The 21278-nt window shown below is 41.5% G+C and overlaps 1 protein-coding gene across 5 annotated transcripts in view; it reads right to left on the bottom strand.

The window, feature by feature from the left end:
• Positions 1 to 21278, bottom strand: part of Spag17 (sperm associated antigen 17) — a 244918-nt gene that overhangs the window by 157534 nt on the left and 66106 nt on the right. For all 5 annotated transcript variants that reach the window (XR_015669308.1, XR_015669316.1, XR_015669314.1 and 2 more), the window contains 1 exon segment: positions 10424 to 10555. Coding sequence is in view for 2 of the 5 variants with exons in the window: in XM_087634617.1 (XP_087490743.1) it covers positions 10424 to 10555 (132 nt within the window). In the remaining 3 variants the exon portion in view is untranslated.

The following is a 21278-nucleotide window of genomic DNA, read 5'->3' as shown; positions in this document are numbered from 1 at the left end:
CACATGAGAAACAGGAAAAAGACGACATGTAAAGACATTTGGGCATAAAGAAAATGTGTGTTCAGAGAGCTGACATACAGCAGCAGGACAAGAGCAGAGTGGCCCAAGACAAGGGTGAAACACTGGGCATGGACCCATCACTCAGGGCTTTGGAGATGGAGCCAATAAATCATACCTCATTGAAAAATCAGCAGAATGAGAGTTTTAGGATGGGAAAGTATATGGAAAACTGAAATTCTAAAAAGGAGCTGTGGAATCCAGAGAAGAGCTAACAGTGACTTACTGTTAGGTCAGGTTTTGGCAGTAGATGGATTCAGACCCATTCTGGATGTTGAGACAGTGTGAGAGTCCAACCACTAATCATGAACAAGGAGTCATATCAAGGGGAGCAACATGGATCAGAGCTTGAGCCCTGTGGTTTGGTGCTATTTTTTACTGAGGCACAGCATACTGGGTGAGAAGTGGTTTTTAGTTAACTTGGGAAGACTTCTATAAGTGATCCTATTATATTTGAGGTGCTCTGTGCTTCTAAGTGTCACCTTCTGTATTCAGAGATGTTAACTGTAGTTACAAATTCAGGAGCAAGTAATAGAGTTCAGATGATTTAATGGAAAGACATAAATTGACTTGGGTAAGACTTTCTAAAAAATGTGAGAATTAGGCTTTGGATCATGGGAAATGCAACACTTATTCATTTGGTGTAGGAGAACAAGCCAGTCAACAAGAGGGGGGAGTGAGTAAAAGGTCAAAAATGTAGGAAGTAGAGATTCCACCTCACACCAGTCAGAATGGCTAATATCAAAAACTCCGGTGACAGCAGATGCTGGCGAGGATGTAGAGAAAGAGGAACACTCCTCCATTGTTGGTGGGATTGCAGACTGGTACAACCATTCTGGAAATCAGTCTGGAGGTTCCTCAGAAAATTGGACATTGAACTACCTGAGGACCCAGCTATACCTCTCTTGGGCATATACCCAAAAGATGCCCCAACATATAAAAGAGACACGTGCTCCACTATGTTCATCGCAGCCTTATTTATAATAGCCAGAAGCTGGAAAGAACCCAGATGCCCTTCAACAGAGGAATGGATACAGAAAATGTGGTACATCTACACAATGGAATATTACTCAGCTATCAAAAACAATGACTTTATGAAATTCATAGGCAAATGGATGGAACTGGAAAATATCATCTTGAGTGAGGTAACCCAATCACAGAAAAGCACATATGGTATGCACTCATTGATAAGTGGATATTAGTCCAAATGCTTCAATTACCCAAGATGCACAGAACACATGAAACTCAAGAAGGATGACCAAAATGTGGATGCTTCACTCCTTCTTTAAAAGGGGAACAAGAATACCCTTGGGAGGGAATAGGGAGGCAAAGTTCAGAACAGAAGCTGAAGGAACACCCATTCAGAGCCTGCCCCACATGTGGCCCATACTTATACAGCCACCAAACTAGATAAGATGGATGAAGCAAAGAAGTGCAGGCAGACAGGAACCGGATGTAGATCTCTCCTGAGAGACACAGCCAGAATACAGCAAATACATAGGCGAATGCCAGCAGCAAACCACTGAACTGAGAACGGGACCCCCGTTGAAGGAATCAGAGAAAGAACTGGAAGAGCTTGAAGGGGCTCGAGACCCCATATGTACAACAATGCCAAGCAACCAGAGCTTCCAGGGACTAAGCCACTACCCAAAGACTATACATGGACTGACCCTGGACTCTGACCTCATAGGTAGCAATGAATATTCTAGTAAGATCACCAGTGGAAGGGGAAGCCCTTGGTCCTGCCAAGACTGAACCCCCAGTGAACGTGATTTTTGTGGGGAGGATGGGGAGGGGAACATCCATATAGGAGGGGGGAGGGGTTAGGGGGATGTTTGCCTGGAAACCGGGAAAGGTAATAACAATTGAAATATAAAAATGTAAATAAGAAATACCCAATTTAATAAAGATGGAGAAAAAATAAAGATGGAGGAAAAATATAGATGGAGGAAAAAATGTAGGAAGTAAGGAGAGAGAGCAAACGTACCAAATAGTTTAAAAAGATGCGTCCCTAGTTGTGGTTAACACTAAGGAAAAACAGCTCTGGTGGGCTGTAGAGGTGGTAGATATGGAGATAGTAACACCAGGAACTGCATCTGTGTGGGGCAGCTACCTTGAAAAGTTTGATTGTGAAGGGAACTTGGGCTCTGCATCCTTTGTCAAACTTGCTAAAGCATAGGATGACAGGTCTGGACCATAGAATAGTAGATGAATAGCAGAGATGGCAATGCCCAGAGACTGGTGGCTGCCAAAGGCCAGCAGCAACAGTGGAGCTGAAGAAACTTTGGGGGTGAGAGCAGTTCCTATTAGGTCATTTTTAAGAGGGAAGGATAGAGAACATCCAAGGTTAGAGAATGGGAGACGTTAAGACTGTAGTAGTGTTGGGTCAGGGTAGACATAGGAGTAAATGGCTGATATGGGATGGAGGAAATAAGGAAATAACCATGAGATAATCAAGAAGTCATTATGAAGACCCCTGTTCACAATGATAAAAACAAGAAAAGAATCACAATGGCAAAGGAAAAGAAGATCCAGAGAAGCCAAGAATGTTAGTGCCTGTTCGAGGGTTCAAGGCAGTGACAGACCAATGGGAGGGTCTGGAAGACTGAGCAGACACCTCAGGCTGTGGTCAGGCTGCTGCATCAGGCACTAGGGCTAATGTTCTCTCTGTAACTTTGCTTTTCTACATGGAGGAAACTTTAGGCCAAAAAGTCTTCCCTGCAATACTGAAAGTAATATTGTCAGCCATAAATTAGCAAAGGGCGATTTCAGTCATGGCTATCATCATCAATATCTAGGATATATCTATTTACTGAGCTCATGTTTTATAGCAGATGCTGTACCTTGTAAAGTCCTTATAGATAACAATGGGTAGAACATTAGCTTCACTTTATAAAGGAGAAAACAAGCTTGGTGGGGGCGAGCAACAATTTAACAACAAAACTATTGAACAGTAATGCCAGGTCAGAGGGCTGTGGCACCCATGCTCTCTGCAGAGAGTCCTTGGACCATAGCCATGGCTCTGATTCCAATTAGCCTGTTGGGTCTATCAGGGGTCATCAGGGCCTCTGAAAACTCAGCTTTGGGTGATGACCCATGTACCAATGTGAAACCACTGTGTTTGTCTTCGGTAGACATTAGCCTTGCCACAGTCAAGTCACAACTTTCCCAACTGATGTCTTCCAGAAACTTTTATGGCTGAAATTTGAAACAAGGGTAATTTCTTTGTATTGAGATAAGAAAGTGATTTGAGGTTAAGTAATTTTAAAGAATGACTTACTGACGTATGCATTCATTCAAATAGTTAAGCATTCTACATGCATTTGTAGAGCACAGAGGAAAATTCCTCAGTGATTTTCCTCCATGGAGTCGACCAGTTCAGGAGCTCCTGAGCATTGTTTCCTATGATTTTTCTTGGGCTCTTAGAGAGAAATGGGTTGATCATAACCCCAAATTCAAAATCAGTGGCAAATTCTGGTGCCAGTATCTAGTAATGCAGTATGAAATGTGATTTCAGACACCATGTTTTTAGTCTGATCTCACAAAGAAGATGGGTAATTTTTATTAAGACATAGAGTTTGAGGACATTGACCCGGAGAAGAGGACACGCTGGTGTGACTCACAGCTCTAAGCTTATCTTCCTGTTCTGAGGCTCCAGCTGTCCTCAGCTTCTGCTTCTCTCCCAGTGTCCTCTCTCCTATCCTTCTGCCTCTCTCCTTTTCTGCTTGTCTGCACGCCCTCTGCTCTGTCTTCTCAGGGACCCACAAGCAGTTCCTGGATGTTCTAGCTGTATTTCCTATTCACTAATGTCTTTTTCTCCATTTAGCAAGGCCACATTAGGAGGCAGTGCAAAGGGAGTAATGAGAGAGGCATTTGTGTGTGTGTGTGTGTGTGTGTGTGTGTGTGTGTGTGTGTGTAAAAATGCTCCAAACTCAGAATATACATGTATGAAATAGATGTTTTATTTTTATGAAATCCCTTCATTGTTATACTGCCAAATATCCAAGATGGTGCATGACACACACAGTGATCTCCAAGTTAAGTTGATTAAAGTCTTATTTTTTTACATGGAGAACTATGTCTAATGGTAGCAGTTCAATGTGAAAACACAAGATTATGGGAATATTTGGGGACCTACTTAACCAGTTCTAAAATCTACACTAAATACATTATTCAAAATATTGACCACTGCATATTGCATAATATATTATTTATTACCCCAAATGTAGAAAGCACATACATGTCCATCAATAGAATAATAAATAGGAAAATTAGGATAGGCAGTAGAAATTCACAGAACAAGTGATAACAATAGATATGGATGTTGTGATAATAGCCAAATTATGATACGTTTTTGGCTAAAAAACTGTTAAAATATTTTACCATGACTATAGTTCTCTAAAGGAATGAATATATATGATAAATTGCATGCAATATATCATATATCATGATTATTATATATAACATATATTATAATATACATCAAGAAGTAGAAAAAGAAGCATTCTGAATATTACTGGTTTTGATAATAACAGGATGATTGTTATTTGTTATTTGTTTGTCCTTATATATTTTTTCTTTATTTTCTGTTTTTCCTTCTTTCCTTCTCCTTCCTGCTCCTTATTGCCTCAGGTCATTTCCAGTACCTCTAATGATCTGAAAGTACATGAATTTGAATTAAAAACTTCCTTCTCCAGAGCACTGTCAGAACAGTGGTTCTCCACCTTCCTACCGCTGCTACCCTTTAACAAGTTGCTCATGTTGCGGTGACCACCAACCATACAATTATTTTCATTGCTACTTCAAAACTGTAATTTTGCTACTGATATGAATTGTAATTTAAATATCTGTGTTTTCTGATGGTCTTCAACGACCCCTGTGGAAGGGGTTGATACCCATGGGTTGAGAACTGCTTGCCATGTTGGAGTGGAAGAAAATATATGCTTAGAGGTGTGGGAGAGACGGCTCGGTGGTGAAGAGCACTTGTTGCTCCTCCAGAGGGTCATTCACATTGGGCAGATCCCAAGAGCTCATATGTAATTCCAGCTCCAGGGGATCAGTTCCCTCTTTAGACCTCTGTAGGCACCAGCAGTACACATACACATAAATTTACACAAATAAAAACATTTATGCTTAGGGGTGTATTTGTTTCATCTCATCAAATGATACAAGCTCTAGGACCCCACACAATATTACTAGGCGTGGGAGGTAATTTGTGCAGTTCTTAGTTCAGTGAATCAGAATGTGGGAGTGTCTGTGTGTGTGGTGGCTGAGGGGGATGGGCAGGGCTACTATGTGCCTCACGCAGGATCAGACATGTCGCAAAGAGACTTTGGCATCATGAAAGCTAATAATATCCTCGTTAACCATCCAAAGGGGCAGGGAGAAGGCATTAGGGTGTGTGGATAATCTCAGAAAGTCTCTTCCTCAAGAGACGGGGTGACTTCTTGGCAAGAAAGGACTAGAAATTAAGTCGTGGTTGTTCTTGGTATCAGTGATTGGTTAACCCAATGCTGTTTATCTTTGCTGAGTTTTCCTCCTTGACAATGGTTCCCACAGTGAACCTCTAGAAGTTGTCTGAAGAGTAATCAGGGAGACCAGAGATGTCTGTGGACAGATTATCCAGCAAGACTGAGTCCTGAGACCAGACAGCATTCTACTGTATGGGAGTCCGGAGGCCATCTTAGAATTACTGAGACAGACAGGTGAAGCGTTCACGGGCGTTAACAGCACACATTCAATCTGATGGTTGGGATTGGACTCCTGACTGTTGAGAGCACAGCTGTTAGCCTTCAGGAATGCTTAAATTCCCACCACCCATAGTCTCACCATCTGCAAACTGGGAATGGTCCATGGTACTAATGCTATTAAATCGTTTAATTATGAAATGATATAACATGTCTGAAGATATAGAGTTAAACAGTCAAAAATAGTAACTATTAATTGCTACCTAAAAATGTTAGTCTATTTTTCTCCTTTAATGAAAATTTTCTAGTAGTTTATGAAAAATTTTCATTAATAAAAATCAAAACAGCCAGCAAAGCAGAGTCCTGTTTCGCAGAGAGGCCAGCTGGGGCGTCATTTATTTCTGCAGCATCGCTGGGGTTTGGGGTTCCTTAGATCTTCCATTTGTGTCAGTTGGATCTTCATTTTGATAATCCTGCCTCAAAGAATTCCTGCCAGCTAGTGAGGCAAGCTATTCCTTTCCTAGAACCACCCAGGAACCCTCCACGCAGGCTCCCTGCCCTTCCTCTGTTTGACTTCTTAAAATAGTTTCTGAAGAATTTAACCACAACTGAATCAAAACTAACCAGCCTGTAATTTCCTGGTCTGTCCCCATGGCCTTTCCTTTAAAATAAAACACACACGCAAAATGGCATTTCTCTGGCCGATTTCCAGCTTCTTGGGGTTTTGACTGGAAGAAGCTCGGGAATGTCTGTGGAAGTAAATGGTTCTTCTTAATCTCTTTTCATCTCTCGTTGGGAGAAGGCTGCAGCTTGCATGAGGCTTCGGTATGTCTCGTTAGTAAAACTAGGCTGTTTGAATATTTTTTAATGAAAAGGTTGCTAAATCCTGTCTTCCCATAGTTCTTTCTGTCTGCCTTTCCTCTGTTCTAGTGCTTGTGAAAATAAGGCAGCACACTCGGTATGTAAACCACAGACAGAAGGGGCTAGTCTCTCATAGAAAAGCGTTTGCTATGAACTTCTAAGAAAACATGAACAGATTAAATTCATCCATGAAAGGCACAATTAAAACATGTTTGGATCTTTTCAGGACAGCCTGTGCAAATATTCTCATTTCAGTTCTGATTCATGGGAAGACTCCATTTACATGGATTAGTAATATTAAAGGTCAATGTTTTGTTTTGTTTTGGATTTGGTTTTTTTTGTTGTAATGTAGCCATAGACATTTCCCAACTCTTGAGCATCATTTTCTTTTAGTTTCTTAATCTCACTGAGATATAAATCACCAGCAAGTGAGTGCTTATATTTAATATATAATTCAAAAATAATCAGAAGAAAGAGTGATTGAAAATAAAAGGTGACACAACAGCTAAATCAAATGTTCCAGATTAAAAACCAAGAGACGTATTTTAAAACTAGAATGACTACGGTGGGAATCCCTGCGCCTGGCACCCTGTGCCCACAGGTGTTTGTTACAGTGAGTGTTTGCCGGGCTGATGAATTAACTGCAGATGTTCATGCAGGACCAAAGCTACAGGGTGATCCTTGAGATAATGGTGGGAGGGAGATGCATTTCTGAACAGACTCATCCATTCAAATTTTATGGCATAGTAAACAGTCTAATTTGCTATTATAATACAGGATAATCATATTCAGAAGTTCTGAAATGTTAGAAATGTTTTTATTTCTCAACAAGCACTCCCATTCAAATTTTATGATGTAGTAAACAGCCCAATTGGCTATTATTACACAGGATAATCATACTCAGAAGTTCTGAGATGTTAGAGAGGTTTATACAATAAAGCACATTTCTAATGTTTCGATCTATATCTATATTTATATATAGATTATTGAAGTGTTCCCAAAAAGATGAGTGTTTTCAAACAATTAGAAGCTGCCATTTGTATCCTATGAGTCCACGTGCTAAATTTTACATTCTGTTCCTTCAGAGCACCTCTCCTTTAGAGTTTTTACAATATTAATTATCTAACAAGTTTTCTTTCAAAGTGGAAATCAAAGGCAATAGCCAGTGTTCAACTGCAGTGCATAACCAGGACTTAAACAGGACTAAAATATCTTTATTCTATCTGGCACTTTAAGCTATAATTTACCGTTTGTTTTTAGAGAAAAAAAAATGTGGAAATAGGACCAAATATATGGCGACACATTACATCTGTTCCCTGGGGAGCAAAAAGACAAGAAATGCCTAATTCTATTAGTCCTCAGTGCCCCCGTCCCTGCCTTAATGTTTTCTATAATTACCGCTCTGAATAGTTTCCCTAAAGCATTCATTCTTTGGAAAGTTCATTTCCAAACCTTAAACCCAGAAGGCACAATACGTTCTTGGGGTTGGAGAGATGCTATATATTAGGATTAGCCCATGAAAGTGAGTATCTCTGTAGATTTAATGGCAAGTTTGAAAAAGCTGAAGATTTGCTCCCTGTGCAACCAAAGTAGAGCCTTCTAGGTTCGGCCAAGGAAGAAGAAAGACCCTCTTCCCCATTGACAATGCACTTCAGTTAGCTATTGCAGGGGACACGTTGCCCTGCTTACTTTGCTCTCTGCCCGACTTTTGGCCGACAAGCATTAACCTCAATTGTTCCAACTAATCTCTCGGTTAGCATCGCTGAGAAATGTACATGGATTACCTCACCCCTCACCCAGCAAACCACTCCTTTCACCTCTCATTTACAAGGACGACTTTCTGGGGAGCAATCCATTCCAATCAATTTTCACCCATTTATTTAGCACCTGCTCAGATGGTTTTAGCTCAGACACAAGGGCTGGTGCTCTGGGAAGCACTGGTAATAAGGATATTAAATTAGATTGTGTAATTGTTGGTTCTTAATTGCTCAGAGTTCTCTTACTGCGACTCACGCTTTTTTCTTCAGCAAATTAACTTCAAGCCATGGCACCCAAAATTTCAACAAGCAAATCAAGGTTCTTTGCACAGCTTCAGAATCTCCTAACCACATCAATATAGTTCACAGTTCAGAGTAATGCTGAGCAAAAGAACAATGTGAGGATATTTTATGTCAGTTCATGTATTTAAAAATTCCCGAGTGTCTAGAATATTTGATTTTTTATTTGAAGACTGCTTATTAAAATCTGAAAATATTGTAGTAGGCGATTACTGACTTATAGTGTCAGCAAACAGGCCAGTGTCTCTCTGCAGCCTGCTCCTCAGCTGAGTGTTTTACTGACCTCACAGTCCACTCGCACAACTCAGGCTCCCCCATGACACTGGCATTTAAACACACAAGAGGAGATGGTTATACTTTGAAATTGTCTAAATTTTCCTCTGCTAACTCTTGACTTCTCTGAGCGCTTCTTCTTTTTTTTTAAAGATTTATTTATTTATTATATTTATTATAAATATTTATTTATTTATTTATTTATTTATTTATTTATTTATTTATTATATATGAGTACACTGTAGCTGTCTTCAGACACACCAGAAGAGGGCATCGGATCTCTTTACAGATGGTTGTGAGCCACCATGTGGTTGCTGGGAATTGAACTCATGACCTCTGGAAGAGCAGTCGGGTGCTCTTAACCACTGAGCCATCTCTCCAGCCCGTCTCTGAGCGCTTCTTAGAGTACAGATCTATGATCCATGTTGGAAAGAGCACCAGTAAATGGAAAACCACAGCACCAGCCATTTCTTGGAACAGAATTTTACTGGATACAGAATGTGTCACCCTAAAAAGAAGCTATATGGGGTTCTTTTTAGGAAAGCATAGAACTTTTGCAAGTACATAGAACCTATAGCAAGTACAAAGTGATGATGTCATTGTCATCATCGTCATCGTCATCCAAAGCTCAATCAAGTAGGGTGCATAGATCCAAGGATTTTGCAAAGGTAAGGAAGACACAATGGGAATATATTTACTTTTTCTATTTCCATTAGTTGGTTTTTGTCCTTCCTACTCAGGTCACAAAGAACTCTCCTTTTGATCCATCACTTACGCATGTGGAAACACATCACACATGCACATAGAAGCATCTGGTGTCACAAAACTATTTCGGTATAATTTGAAAACTAAGGAAAGCATTTCGCATTCCTACTAATGATCATAAAAAATGGCTCTGAATTGGGCATCACTCTGCCGAAAGTATTTTTACAATAATTTTTCTTATGCAGATGTGAATTTTAAAAAGCACATCAATTGATTTCCATAGGCAGAGTGAACAAAAAGTTTCCCTCTGTGGAAAATAAAAAGATCAGACAGAGGCTCTGGAAGCAGGAAGGATGGATTGTTACAGAAGCTGTCACTCTCTGAACGGGCAGGATGCTTGCCATGCGAATAAACACTCAGAGAGAACATCACAGACAGTTTAAATTGTTAGATCCTAATTTGGTGAGTCTCTCCTCCTTGTTTTGATATTTACTTGTGACCTTGTCTCTTTCCTGGGCCCCATTCCTGCTACGATATTAAAGACTCTAACCATAAAACCACCTGGATTCCATGCCCTGAATATTGACATTTTCACAAATTAGGGGAGTTAATATATTTATCACAACTCTTCAAATACACCTATGAGCACTTCTTCCTTAAGGAGCAGAGGTGACTTTCAGATTCACCCCCAACAAATGCTACAGCAACTTAGGAAGGGGGAGGTCTTTAACTGACCCACCCACTAACTCCTGAGCTCCTGGGGACCCAGGTTCCACATGGTACCTTCTTTTCGTTTTCTCGCCTCTGCTGGTCCTTGGTTTTAATCTGCAGGAGTTGAAATTTCAAGAGTTTCCCTACCAATGGTAAGGTCAGCTTCTCTCCATTGTCCATGATTGTTTTTGCTGCCAGCAACACCTACAAAGGAGAGGTGACATTTTATGATCTTTGATACAGTCTATCAGTGACAAGAGGATGGCATGGGGCTTTATGCTTTGTGATATTTGTCTTAATGTAAAGACAGGTCGTTACCAGGGGGACGCATAAATGGGAAATGTGCCCAGGACCATCAAGGCTGGGTCATTTTATTACCAGCTCTGTCTTCACCAAGGTGGTGAACACTTTGTACAGTGGTGTCAAGACTCCCAGGACTTATTAGACATGGGCAAGGTCCCATCGGGGGTGACTGGCAGGTCACTTTCACACTACAGAAAGTCTGGTGCTGTTTGGCGTAGCCGGCAGTCCAAGATGTCAATCTGACTTTTTAGGATGTTATTGTTGAATCGAGTTTTATCATAGTGTAAATGGCTACGTTGGCAGTCCCTTATTTCTTGGTGACCAAATTCAGCTGAAAGTGCTTGACATAGGGGCACCATACAAATGTTGCGTGGCCCCCTCATTCTTTGCTGCTTAATGTTGATCCTGTTGGTATGTGGACTAATTGGGGTGAAATGAGGTTATTGAGTTTTCTTTGGGTGACGACAGGCACTAGGAACATACAGCTGTATTGTCCAGATGTGTGGCACTGACAGCCTATTTTATGGCTGTGTTTTTTACAGCTTGTTTCCCCTAAATTTCACACAACTCTCTAACATCTGGGTTCTTTTCCTTGGAGCCCTATAACCACTTTATTTACTACAAAAAAAATAAAATCATGTAAAATATACCATAAATGTTGTTACGTGTTTCTCTTTATTCCTGTTATCTTCCTAATAAAGTCCGCTTCTGCCTGAAATATTGTCACAGAAGCAATCTAGTTAAAGATTTTTCAACTTTTGGTTTTTTTTTTTAAGGAGCATCATATTTATTTATAACCTCAGGATGAATTAGGTGTTGCTACAATGTTCTGACATATGGCTTTTCTCTCCCCACCCCTTGGAGCAATCACTCCTCTGGTACATATGGTGTCAATTTCAGGCCCTCAGTCTCAGACAATGACCGTGTGCACTGCTTCTCTGGAGCTGTGTCTTGTCTGAAGCTCACATTAGCTCTTGGGTCAGGGTTTCCATGACCAGTCCAGCCTCTTTGACTTTCCCCTTTGCCAAATAGCTTAAAGAAAGGGAGGTGCATATTTTGCTTTGAGCTGGAGAAGGCCCTGTGGATCTTCATGTGCCAAAAATGTAATTGGACCTTGTAGAGACTGTAGAGGTTCCTGCTCTGCATTGCACAATGAGAAACCCAGGAAGAGGATGTCTTTAAAGCTTCCCTTTCCAAATGCCAAAGGAACAAACCAGAAACCCAAGAGCTGTGTGCATGTGTGCATGCATTTATGCATGTGTGAGCGTGTGTGTGTGTGTGTGTGTGTGCATGTGTGTGTGTGAGCATGTGTGTGTGTGTGTGAGCATGTGTGTGTATGTGTCAGAGAGAGGTGTGTGTGTGTGAGCATGTGTGTGTATGTGTGTGTGTGTGTGTGTGTGTGTGTGTGTGTGTCAGAGAGAGAGAGAGAGCACTGAGTACTCCCCAGAAGCACAGTGTTTGTCTCTCATGGTGGGCTCTGTCCTGCTGGCTCACAATATGGAAAGGGCACAATGGCTGTGATTCAAGAAAATGGACAGGACACCTACAGATACTGTTTATCAATGACCGGATCCAGGATGTTCTGGGATCCTAAGGAGATTGCTGCCCTGGAACTTACTATAAAATGAAGCTGGACCCAATACCAAGGGTGGGTGTCAATATTTGGTTTGAAATGTCATTTTTCAATAGTGGCTGAATAGTGTGCTGCCAACCAGGCTGCTTTGTGACATCTGGTCCCATATATTCAAATCTGGGGTTTAAAGGCTCATAGTAGCCTGGTATGAAACTTTCCTATGGAGTAAAAAGATTGTGCCAGTATTGGAAGGAGTTGGTGCTAGAGTGCTACCTAGAGTGGCAGCATAGTCTTTCTTTCTTTGTTTTTAAAATTTTGATTAGATATATTTCTTTACTTACATTTCAAATGCTATTCCCCTTCCTGGTTTCCTGTCCATAAGCCCCATTCCTTCCCCTCCCTCCCCCCATATGAGTATTCCCCCTATACGTCCCCCTTACTGCCCCCATATTCCCCTGCACTGGGGGTCCAACCTTGGCAGGACCAAGGGCTTCCCCTTCCACTGGTGCCCCAACAAGGCTATTCTCTGCTACATATGCAGTTGGAGCCCTGGGTCAGTCCATGTATAGGCTTTCAGTAGTGGTTTAGTCCCTGGAAGCTCTGGTTGGTTGGAATGGTTGTTCTTATGGGGTTGTAAGCTCCTTCAACTCTTTCAATCCTTCTTCTAATTCCCGCAAGGGGTCCTGTTCTCAGTTCAGTGGTTTGCTGCTAGCATTGACCTCTGTATTGGCTATGCTTTGGATGTGTCTCTCAGGAGAGATCTATATCTGGTCCCTTTCAGCACAGATAGTCTTTCACTGGTGATCTGTGACGATAGAATTCTCATTGTGCCCAGAAAGGTTTGGGTAAATCTGCCTAGTGTCATGGTACTCTATGGGATGTGACTGTTCCTGCTCTATAGCTTCTTGTCTCCAGGACTTCATGGCCATTACCCCACAGGGTTCAAATGTACTAGAAGCACAACCAAAAGTTACCAGAGAGAAGTATTTTGTAGGCTGTAAAAGTTAGTTTGCATATCTGAAAACTCTAGAGCCCTGGGGTTCAATAAAACCTGTTGTGGCATCAAAGCAGCAGTGATACCTTACTCTTGATGTGGAGAGATGATGGGAGAGGACACTGGGACACCTAGTACTCCATGAGCTGTGGATGCAAAGCAGGTAGAATAGAAGGCGATGCAGCCTGTGGAATGCATCCTCCAGGCTGGCCCTGATGGCCCATATGGAAACCACTCAGACATTCCCACAGACAGCTCTGCCTACCAGTGGCTGCATCAGTGATGGAGAAGCCTGGACACACCTGTCTTCTAGGGCTTCTCTCAAGTGACGTGACTCCAAGTATGGCTGTTTGGAATGATCTTGGGATAATTAAGGAAATTAGAGAAAACAAATCTGTGCCAACTTAAAACTTGAGACTGAACCCTTGCTTGTGGCCTGTGGGCCATCCCCAGGAAAGCAGCAAAAAAGGTCTTTCCAAGTGAGTTTCCACCAGCAGTTCTTGTTTTCCTCACCATTACTCACAGACATAAAGTCAGAAGCCAGGTTTGGTTTCAGATGAAGAATCCTCAGAAGGCGTTTGAATGAAAGATTCCTTTTAGGGAATTAAAAACTGCAAAGGCGGTTGGGGTTAAGAGATGGCTCTCTTTTTATAGAACATATTGGAAAGGTTTCATTTCTGCCTTGTGTGTGGTAATTAAGGAAAAATAATCAAGCTTCTAGCTTTCAGGATTCCAAAGATCATTTGTCCTGGAGTTAAAGTCAATATGCGGACATACATCTGGGAATGTGTGTGTGTACATTCGTCTGGGTGCCCCACTGCCTTTATGAGAATGTATGTAAGAGCAAAATAACAAGGGCTATGAGTATTGAAAAACTTGATGGACCATCGGAAAGAAGCTGGCAGCAACTAGACAAAGATCTAAACTTTCCAAACTGGTAAGAAAAATAATCGTTCATGGGTGTAAACCTAAGTCCTCATCAAGTTAAAGTATCAAATAAAAGTGCCTGACTTGAGTGAGAAACCCAAGGTGAACCAGAGGGGAGAAAGAGACTCATTATGGTGGTGGTAACTGAGATGGGGCAAGGTCTTGTAGTCTCAGGAAGCTCCACTCAGGGCTGCAGGAGGAAGAATCTGCCCACATAAGACGACTTGGAGTAGAATAACTGAATGTGACCTATTCTGAGAAAGGCTACTGTAGAAGGATGTCAAACGTCACAGTAGAGGTGGGACATGCTCATTGCGTGAAGAATGCTTTGGAAGTGGATGCCCTTTCTCTTAGGATGTCTTGTTATTCTGGGCACGCTAAGCAAGAACAGCATCTGCCTCTGCATCACAGTGCACAGCGACTCCATCATACTTACCGTTTACTGTTTGAGACAACACACACAAAAACAAAGCAACCAAACCTTTCTCTTGTCTGGGGATCAGCCAGGTCCATCCACAGATACTAGTGCTCCCCCTAGACACTCCTCCCCTTTGTGGCACCATCTCACATATTAAGCACAGATATCTGCCCCACCAGTGCTTAGAATTGGTATGCACATTCCCATGGGAACTGGATGGATGGATGGATGGACGGATGGATGGATGGACGGATGGATGGGTGGGTGGATGGATGGATGGATGGATGGATGGATGGATGGATAGATGGATGGATGGGTGGATGGATGACTAGAAAGCCATGAGGTTTCTGCCTGATTTCCCCAGTGTGTTTAACACGTGGGGCAGCTTGTTCACTGCAGAACATGAGCATTTGCTCTCAAGTGAGTTCTGAGGATGTATATAGATTTTAGATCCATATCTCTCTTGCCTGTGGAATTTTAATGCAAGTTGTAGAGGAGAGGGCAAGGAATGGCTAGGGTGTAGAAAGCCAGGGGAAGCCATGTCTTTCAGAAACTGTAATAATTATGGGTTCCCCTGCAGGGAAAGGTCCTTTGGTTTGGAAGTTTTCCCTTGGAGCCTATGGGATTTTGTTGTAACTGTGGCAATTTAAAAACATGACTTCATATTTAGCCTAATTTCTTTGGATAGATGGTTTAGGATTGGTTGGATAATCTGGCATACAAGAACAGAATCTCTGACTAGAGATAGATGTGGCCCAGACTAGCACAGAGCTGAGTGAGCAGGCTTTTGGATACAGAGGATTTAATGTGTGCATAATTTTTACTGTCACCTTCTTTTGGGTAAATTATCTTCTCAGTGTATGATTCAAATGAGGAAGAGTATTATCCATTTCCATGAAAAAACATCTCAACAGTAGAGGAGGCTGTACAGTGAAAAGGAGAGCATTTCCCCATCTCTTGCACCAGACCTATTTCTAGAGAAAACTGTGAACCAATCAACATGCCACATGCACATATACATACATATAAACATATAGTAGTTTTTTTTCTTTTATGTGTGTTTGGTCATTTAACTAGGTGGACATACAGAACATATTTTTTCACATTAAGTGTCTGTGTGTTAATCGTGTTTTTGCTCCTACTAAAATTTCATGGGTCACGATTGATGAACAACCATTACCAACACTAGTGTTATTCAGCTTTCTATCTTTGTGTATATCGATAGTGATAGTTTTATTTGGAGATGGGTATAAAAATTGGAATGTCCTTTATCTGTACTGGAAGATATAGCCTCTGCCTAAAATGGCCAATGATTAAATGTTCTAGCAAGCCAAAGTAATTGAAATTTCTGATTTTATTTTTCATTGGCTAAAAGTAGCACATAAGTGGTCACATATTTTGGTCAGGGTGTTCTATGATGAGAATGTGGGGAAAGTTTATCTCTGTTTAATTTGTGCTTGTGTAATCTTTTGGGTCTTTGTATTTATACTCAGAAATGACAACTGTTCAGCCCTTCTTCAGCACTTGCCATCAATGCTAGCAGTGTCTGCACATCTATGCCAGTGACAGTGTGTGCTCAGGGTCACAGTGTGCAGAAGGGGGCAGCAATGAAAAGCTGTGATGCCTAGGCTGAGATCTTTATTTCTGGACCCTTGGGGGAATCTATTGCTTTATGAAGAGAAACAGGATAAACTGCTGTAAAACAAAAATCAGAGGCTGTCTGCTTGCTTCTGCTTTCTTTCTGTTACCTTTCTCCCTTCCGATGTGCTTTCTCGATACCTGATGCTTTTTGCATTCTAACACTTGGGAAAATCAGAGAGAGACAGCTCACTTTGCATTTAGTTTATTTATGTCGGTGATTGGCTGTGTTCTGAGACCGAGGGCTTCAGCATAGAATGCAGGAAAACCTTCCTGGCAGTGAGTCTTGGACATGGCTGTGATGGGTTAAGTGTAGGAGGTGACTCTTCTCTCAAACATTAAGAGACCCCCCATACCCAAGGCTAGCAGAGAGAGTGAAGCCAGTCTCAATGTTTGGGGGTCCTTGGAACACCTCTTTCCCTGTCTAAAGTTACAGGGGCCCCAGAACAGGCCACACAGGAGAAAAGTTCTGGATGAGATAGCAAAGTCCTTTTCTATCAGTTAAGTATCCATTGGATTAATTATGTATAACTCATTCATTGTAAACTGTAACTCTATTTTGCATTTCAAAGAGTATTATAGGCAGAGTGTGACTATTTACTTACTGAACTGCCTTTATATTATATTTGTTATATATCTGATAATAACATTTTAAAAAATCAGAGAAATTATTTGTTTTAGTGTGTGTCCATACATGCACAAAAATGTCAGTGTTTAGAGTCAAATGTTGCTCTCCCTGGGCCTGATTCTATATACTTGATGAAAGGGATGTCAGAGCAGGTAACCTGTAAACAATTGACAAGAGCCACTTAACATTGAGGTGTGCTCCTATGAAAAGGTTCCTGCTGGGAACTGTGGCTTCTTTGGTGCCAGACATGATCAATCTATTGCTGCAGCCATTTAACAACTTACCTGAAATGTGGCTCAAAGGTTAGGAGATTATCATCAAATAGCTTTGAGCAAGTTACTTAACCTCTTCAAGCTTCAGAGTAAAAATTAAAAAAAAATCTATCTCCAGGTTTCTCACCAGTGACACTATTGATATTTTAAGACAGTAATTTCTTGTTATGGAATTTTTTTCCTGTGAATTATAGGATGCTTCTTCTTCAGACATTTCCAGAATGGTATCTGTGGGGTCTGGGGATTATTCTTTATTGAGGAAGATCTTCAGAAAGAGAAAATGAATATCACTGTTCTCGTGACAATGCTGAGATTGAAACCATGACCACCAATAAAGACTAGTCATGGCAAGGGATACTTTAATCCTAACCCCCAGCTGCAGTTAGCTCTCAGTGGTATCTAAATATGGTGTATGAAGGCTCCCAAAAGGATTTCAGGAGAGAAGAGAACAGGGGAATAGCTATCCAGCTATGAGGTGTATTCTAGCTGGCTGGATCCTGACCATTAAATTCATTCAACACTGGGAAAAATCAAGGTCCATTTTGAGAATGGCACATATATACACATTTATAGAGCAGTGGATAGAGGACTTTAGATGTAAAAATACTGCTTTTCTTTATGACGTCTACAAGGCCAGATAGAAACAGTCTATGGCAAATACTCTGTAGCTTCAGAGCCTCCTTCTGGTTCCTTCTGCTCTCTTCCTTAATTTCCACTGCATTTATTGAGTGCTGACTGCATTTCAGTCTTCGCGTTGCTAGTCCCTTCATTTGTCCAGCCTGCCCAGGTCACATTCTTTAAGTAATGAATAATTTCCAATGGAGCATAATTGGAAAAGCAGCTGGAAGGACAAAGGCAGCAGTGGAGCAAGCCATAGAGACAGGAAAAGAGGAAAGGAGAAAGAACAGGAATGACTGAAACACATTTCCTCACTCCACGAAGAGGAAAGGAAAATAATCAAGCAATATTAAATTGTCTATCCATAAATCCAAAGGCGACAGACAAGGCAGGTTGTGTATAGATCATAATGTCTGCCCAACACAAATGGGACGTTATGAAGCGTTGGGGCCACAGCCTGGTGAGAAGTTCATAATGATGATAAATGCCCAGAGCAGGTGACGCCCAGATTATTTTCAGCTGTCCATAATTAAACTGGTATCCGTCTCTCCACAGTGTCAGGGCTGTGAAGTAATTCCAGTCATTGGACCCTTTACATCTGCGCTGAAATGAAATGATATCTGGCAGTAACAAGGACTCACTGAAGCTAAATAAACAATCCCTTTCAAGACTATATAAAAGCTAGTAACGTAATAACATTTGACAGGGATTAAGACCTCTTTGGGGCTGGAAGGAAGTTTCAGAGAGCAGCAATAACAAATATGTGGAAGGTAGAACTGATGCTTGCTTTAACAGACATGTATAATTTGAACTGTAATGAATCTCCCCAGAGAGATGTGTATTTTGAACATCTAACAGATACGGTCCATGTCAAAAAGCACGTGCCTCCTGGAGAAACATTTGTGGGACTTACTCTAATGTAAAGAAGAGAAAAGCCTTCTGTCTATTACAGAGTATTTTGTAACCATATAAAATGTACAACAGTAGGGTCTAATACAACGGTGTACAGAATGGAAAGGCAAGCTCTTTTCTTTAGGTATGCAGGTGTGTGTTATCATCATGGCATCTTGTTGGCATGAGGTATATGTATTTAATATTCATCATTTATTTATTATTTATATATGTGTGTGTCTATGTGAGTTCATGTGGATCCCATGCATTCGGATGCCCATGGAGGCCAGAAGAGGTGTTGAATTCCCTGAAACTTGAGTCACAAGCAGGTGCGAGCTGCTTTTGGTGGGTGCTGGAGACCAGACCTGTATCCTCTGTAAGAGCAGTGTCTTAGGCATGATTTCTTTTATTGTGACAAAGTGCCACGAAAAGAAAACCAGCTTGGGGGGGGGAGGGCCTGTTTATGCTTCAGTTCAAAGACCACAGTCTGTCACCATCAGAAGTCAAGGCAGACACTGAGACAGAAGAATTGGCTTGCTCTTCATGGATTGACCCACCAGCTTTCTTATATAACGCAGAACCACAGGCCTAGGTGTGGCACTGCCCACAGTAGGCTGGTCTCATACCCCTCAACCATTAATGAAAAAATTGCACAGATTTGATTACAGGCGATCTGACACAGGCGCTTCTCAACTGAGAGTCCTCTTCTAAGATCACTTCAGCTTTGTTAATTTAACAAAACCAACCAGGACAATCAATTAGTTGATTTTAACTACTGACCAATCTTTTCATCTTTCTCTCTGTCTCTGTCTCTCTGTATCTGTCTCTGTCTCTGTCTCTCTCTCTCTCTCACACACACACACACACGCGCACACACACACACACACACCATTCTTGGGCTGAATTACAGCAGAATTTTTTTTAAAGAGCAAAATCTTATTAAATAGCTAGACTGAAACCAGCATGTCTATGTCTGACCAAGGTTTCCTTCCAAGACCTGTTCACGGCTCCAGGTGGGTTCCCAGGGCTTTTCTTCCTCAGGACCCTTTCCCAGGTGCACTTCGTTTTTGGTGTTCAGATCTCAGGCCCTCACAGTTGTCACCTCTCCTGTTTGGGCCACTCCTTTCCTTGATCACCACGCAGATCCATGTCCTCCCTTAGATTCCAAACATCACCATCCCAACTTTGCCCTCACTGCCCACTCTACTAAGTTAAACTCCCTCCATGTCCCACTCTTGCTCCATTTTTCTCCATAGCATTTATCTTTTCCATTACCACTTGTTCACAATTAAGTAGTAAACGCCAGGAAATCATTAACCCGTCTCTCTTATTTTTCCACTGATAAAAATTCAAAGCTGTAAGTGGAGATGGTTAGTCAACAATAGATGGATGCATCAAATGAGATGCATGTCTCGCCACTTGGCTTTCCCAGTTAGCCCGAGGTTAACAGGGGTTCTCCAGAGGACACTCCAGGGCCCTTATCCAGCGGCTGAGCTATCCTTACATGCAGCCCTGGCCATGTTCCCTTTAACCAATCCAGCTGCCAACATGGGGATGCTCTTGGTAACGTCAACATGACCCAAAAGAGCCATCTGTCTCAAGTTGGACTTTTTCAGATCACCCATGTATTCAGAAGCATCCCCAACTCAGTGAACTTGGAGACAAAAGAAGCTCTGTGCACAGTGGGAGCCCAGGTAGTACCCATCCCTGGGGGCTGGACTGGAATCCGTATCTTTAACAGGTCCTCCAGATGATGTTGAAGAATGCCACATCAGAGCTGCTGGCACAGAGAAGCTCACACCAAAGGGCATGCCAGCCTTCCCACACTCCCAAGACCCTGAGATTGCTGTCCCTAGTCCTGTTGATGTAGGCCTCACTTGTATTTCTCTCGTGTCCACTCCTGCAGCTGAAATTCTAGTAGTTCTGTGCATCTGCTCCTCTTGAGGTATGCTGTGAGGCTGCACTGGGCTGGATATCCTTTTTGTATTTTTCATAGCACCTGAAACCTGCTTTGAAATTACTTAAAGCCAATATTGCCCATCCTGAATGCCAATGGTTGGTGGGGCCTCCCATTATCTCAGAGAATCTGTGAACAAAATCACACTCTAATAATTCCATACTTAAAAGACATGGCCAGTGAAAATGTGATCACACATCCAACCGTATGATAGCTTGCTTATCAAGTTGAGGATTAGAAGTTTAGTGTTGAAGAAGGCGAGGTTACATTGGAATTGTTAGAAAGAATGTGAATTGGCTCTGATACATTTTGATAATATGTGTCAAGACATTGGAATGATTTGTAGAAAGACTTTGACCTGGAATTTCCAGTTTACGAAAACTCTCACAAGGAAACAATTATAAGTGTTGGTAAACAGTATAAATTTAGCAGAGATGAGAGGAGTTAACTATATTCCCAAATAGAAGCAAACTTTCCATCACGCATCCCAAAGATGGATTTAGACAACACTAACATCATAATGTGTGGAGAAAATAGAAAACATATAATTTCCATCTTTTAAAAAGAGATACAGGGCTCCAAGTGATAGAATATTCCACAGATATATTTAAGCACCACTCAGTTCATGGCCTATGGTTTTATCATATTTTCCAAATTATCTATAATTTCTATAACTAAAATATATTGCTATTATATTAAAAGTTTACA

The sequence above is a fragment of the Rattus norvegicus genome, chromosome 2 (genome assembly GCF_021556685.1).
Source record: "Rattus norvegicus strain SHRSP/BbbUtx chromosome 2, alternate assembly SHRSP_T2T, whole genome shotgun sequence".
NCBI classification, from domain to species: Eukaryota; Metazoa; Chordata; class Mammalia; order Rodentia; family Muridae; genus Rattus; species Rattus norvegicus.
The sequence above is the reverse complement of the archived record's forward strand: the minus strand, read 5'-3'. Positions and strand labels throughout refer to the sequence as shown.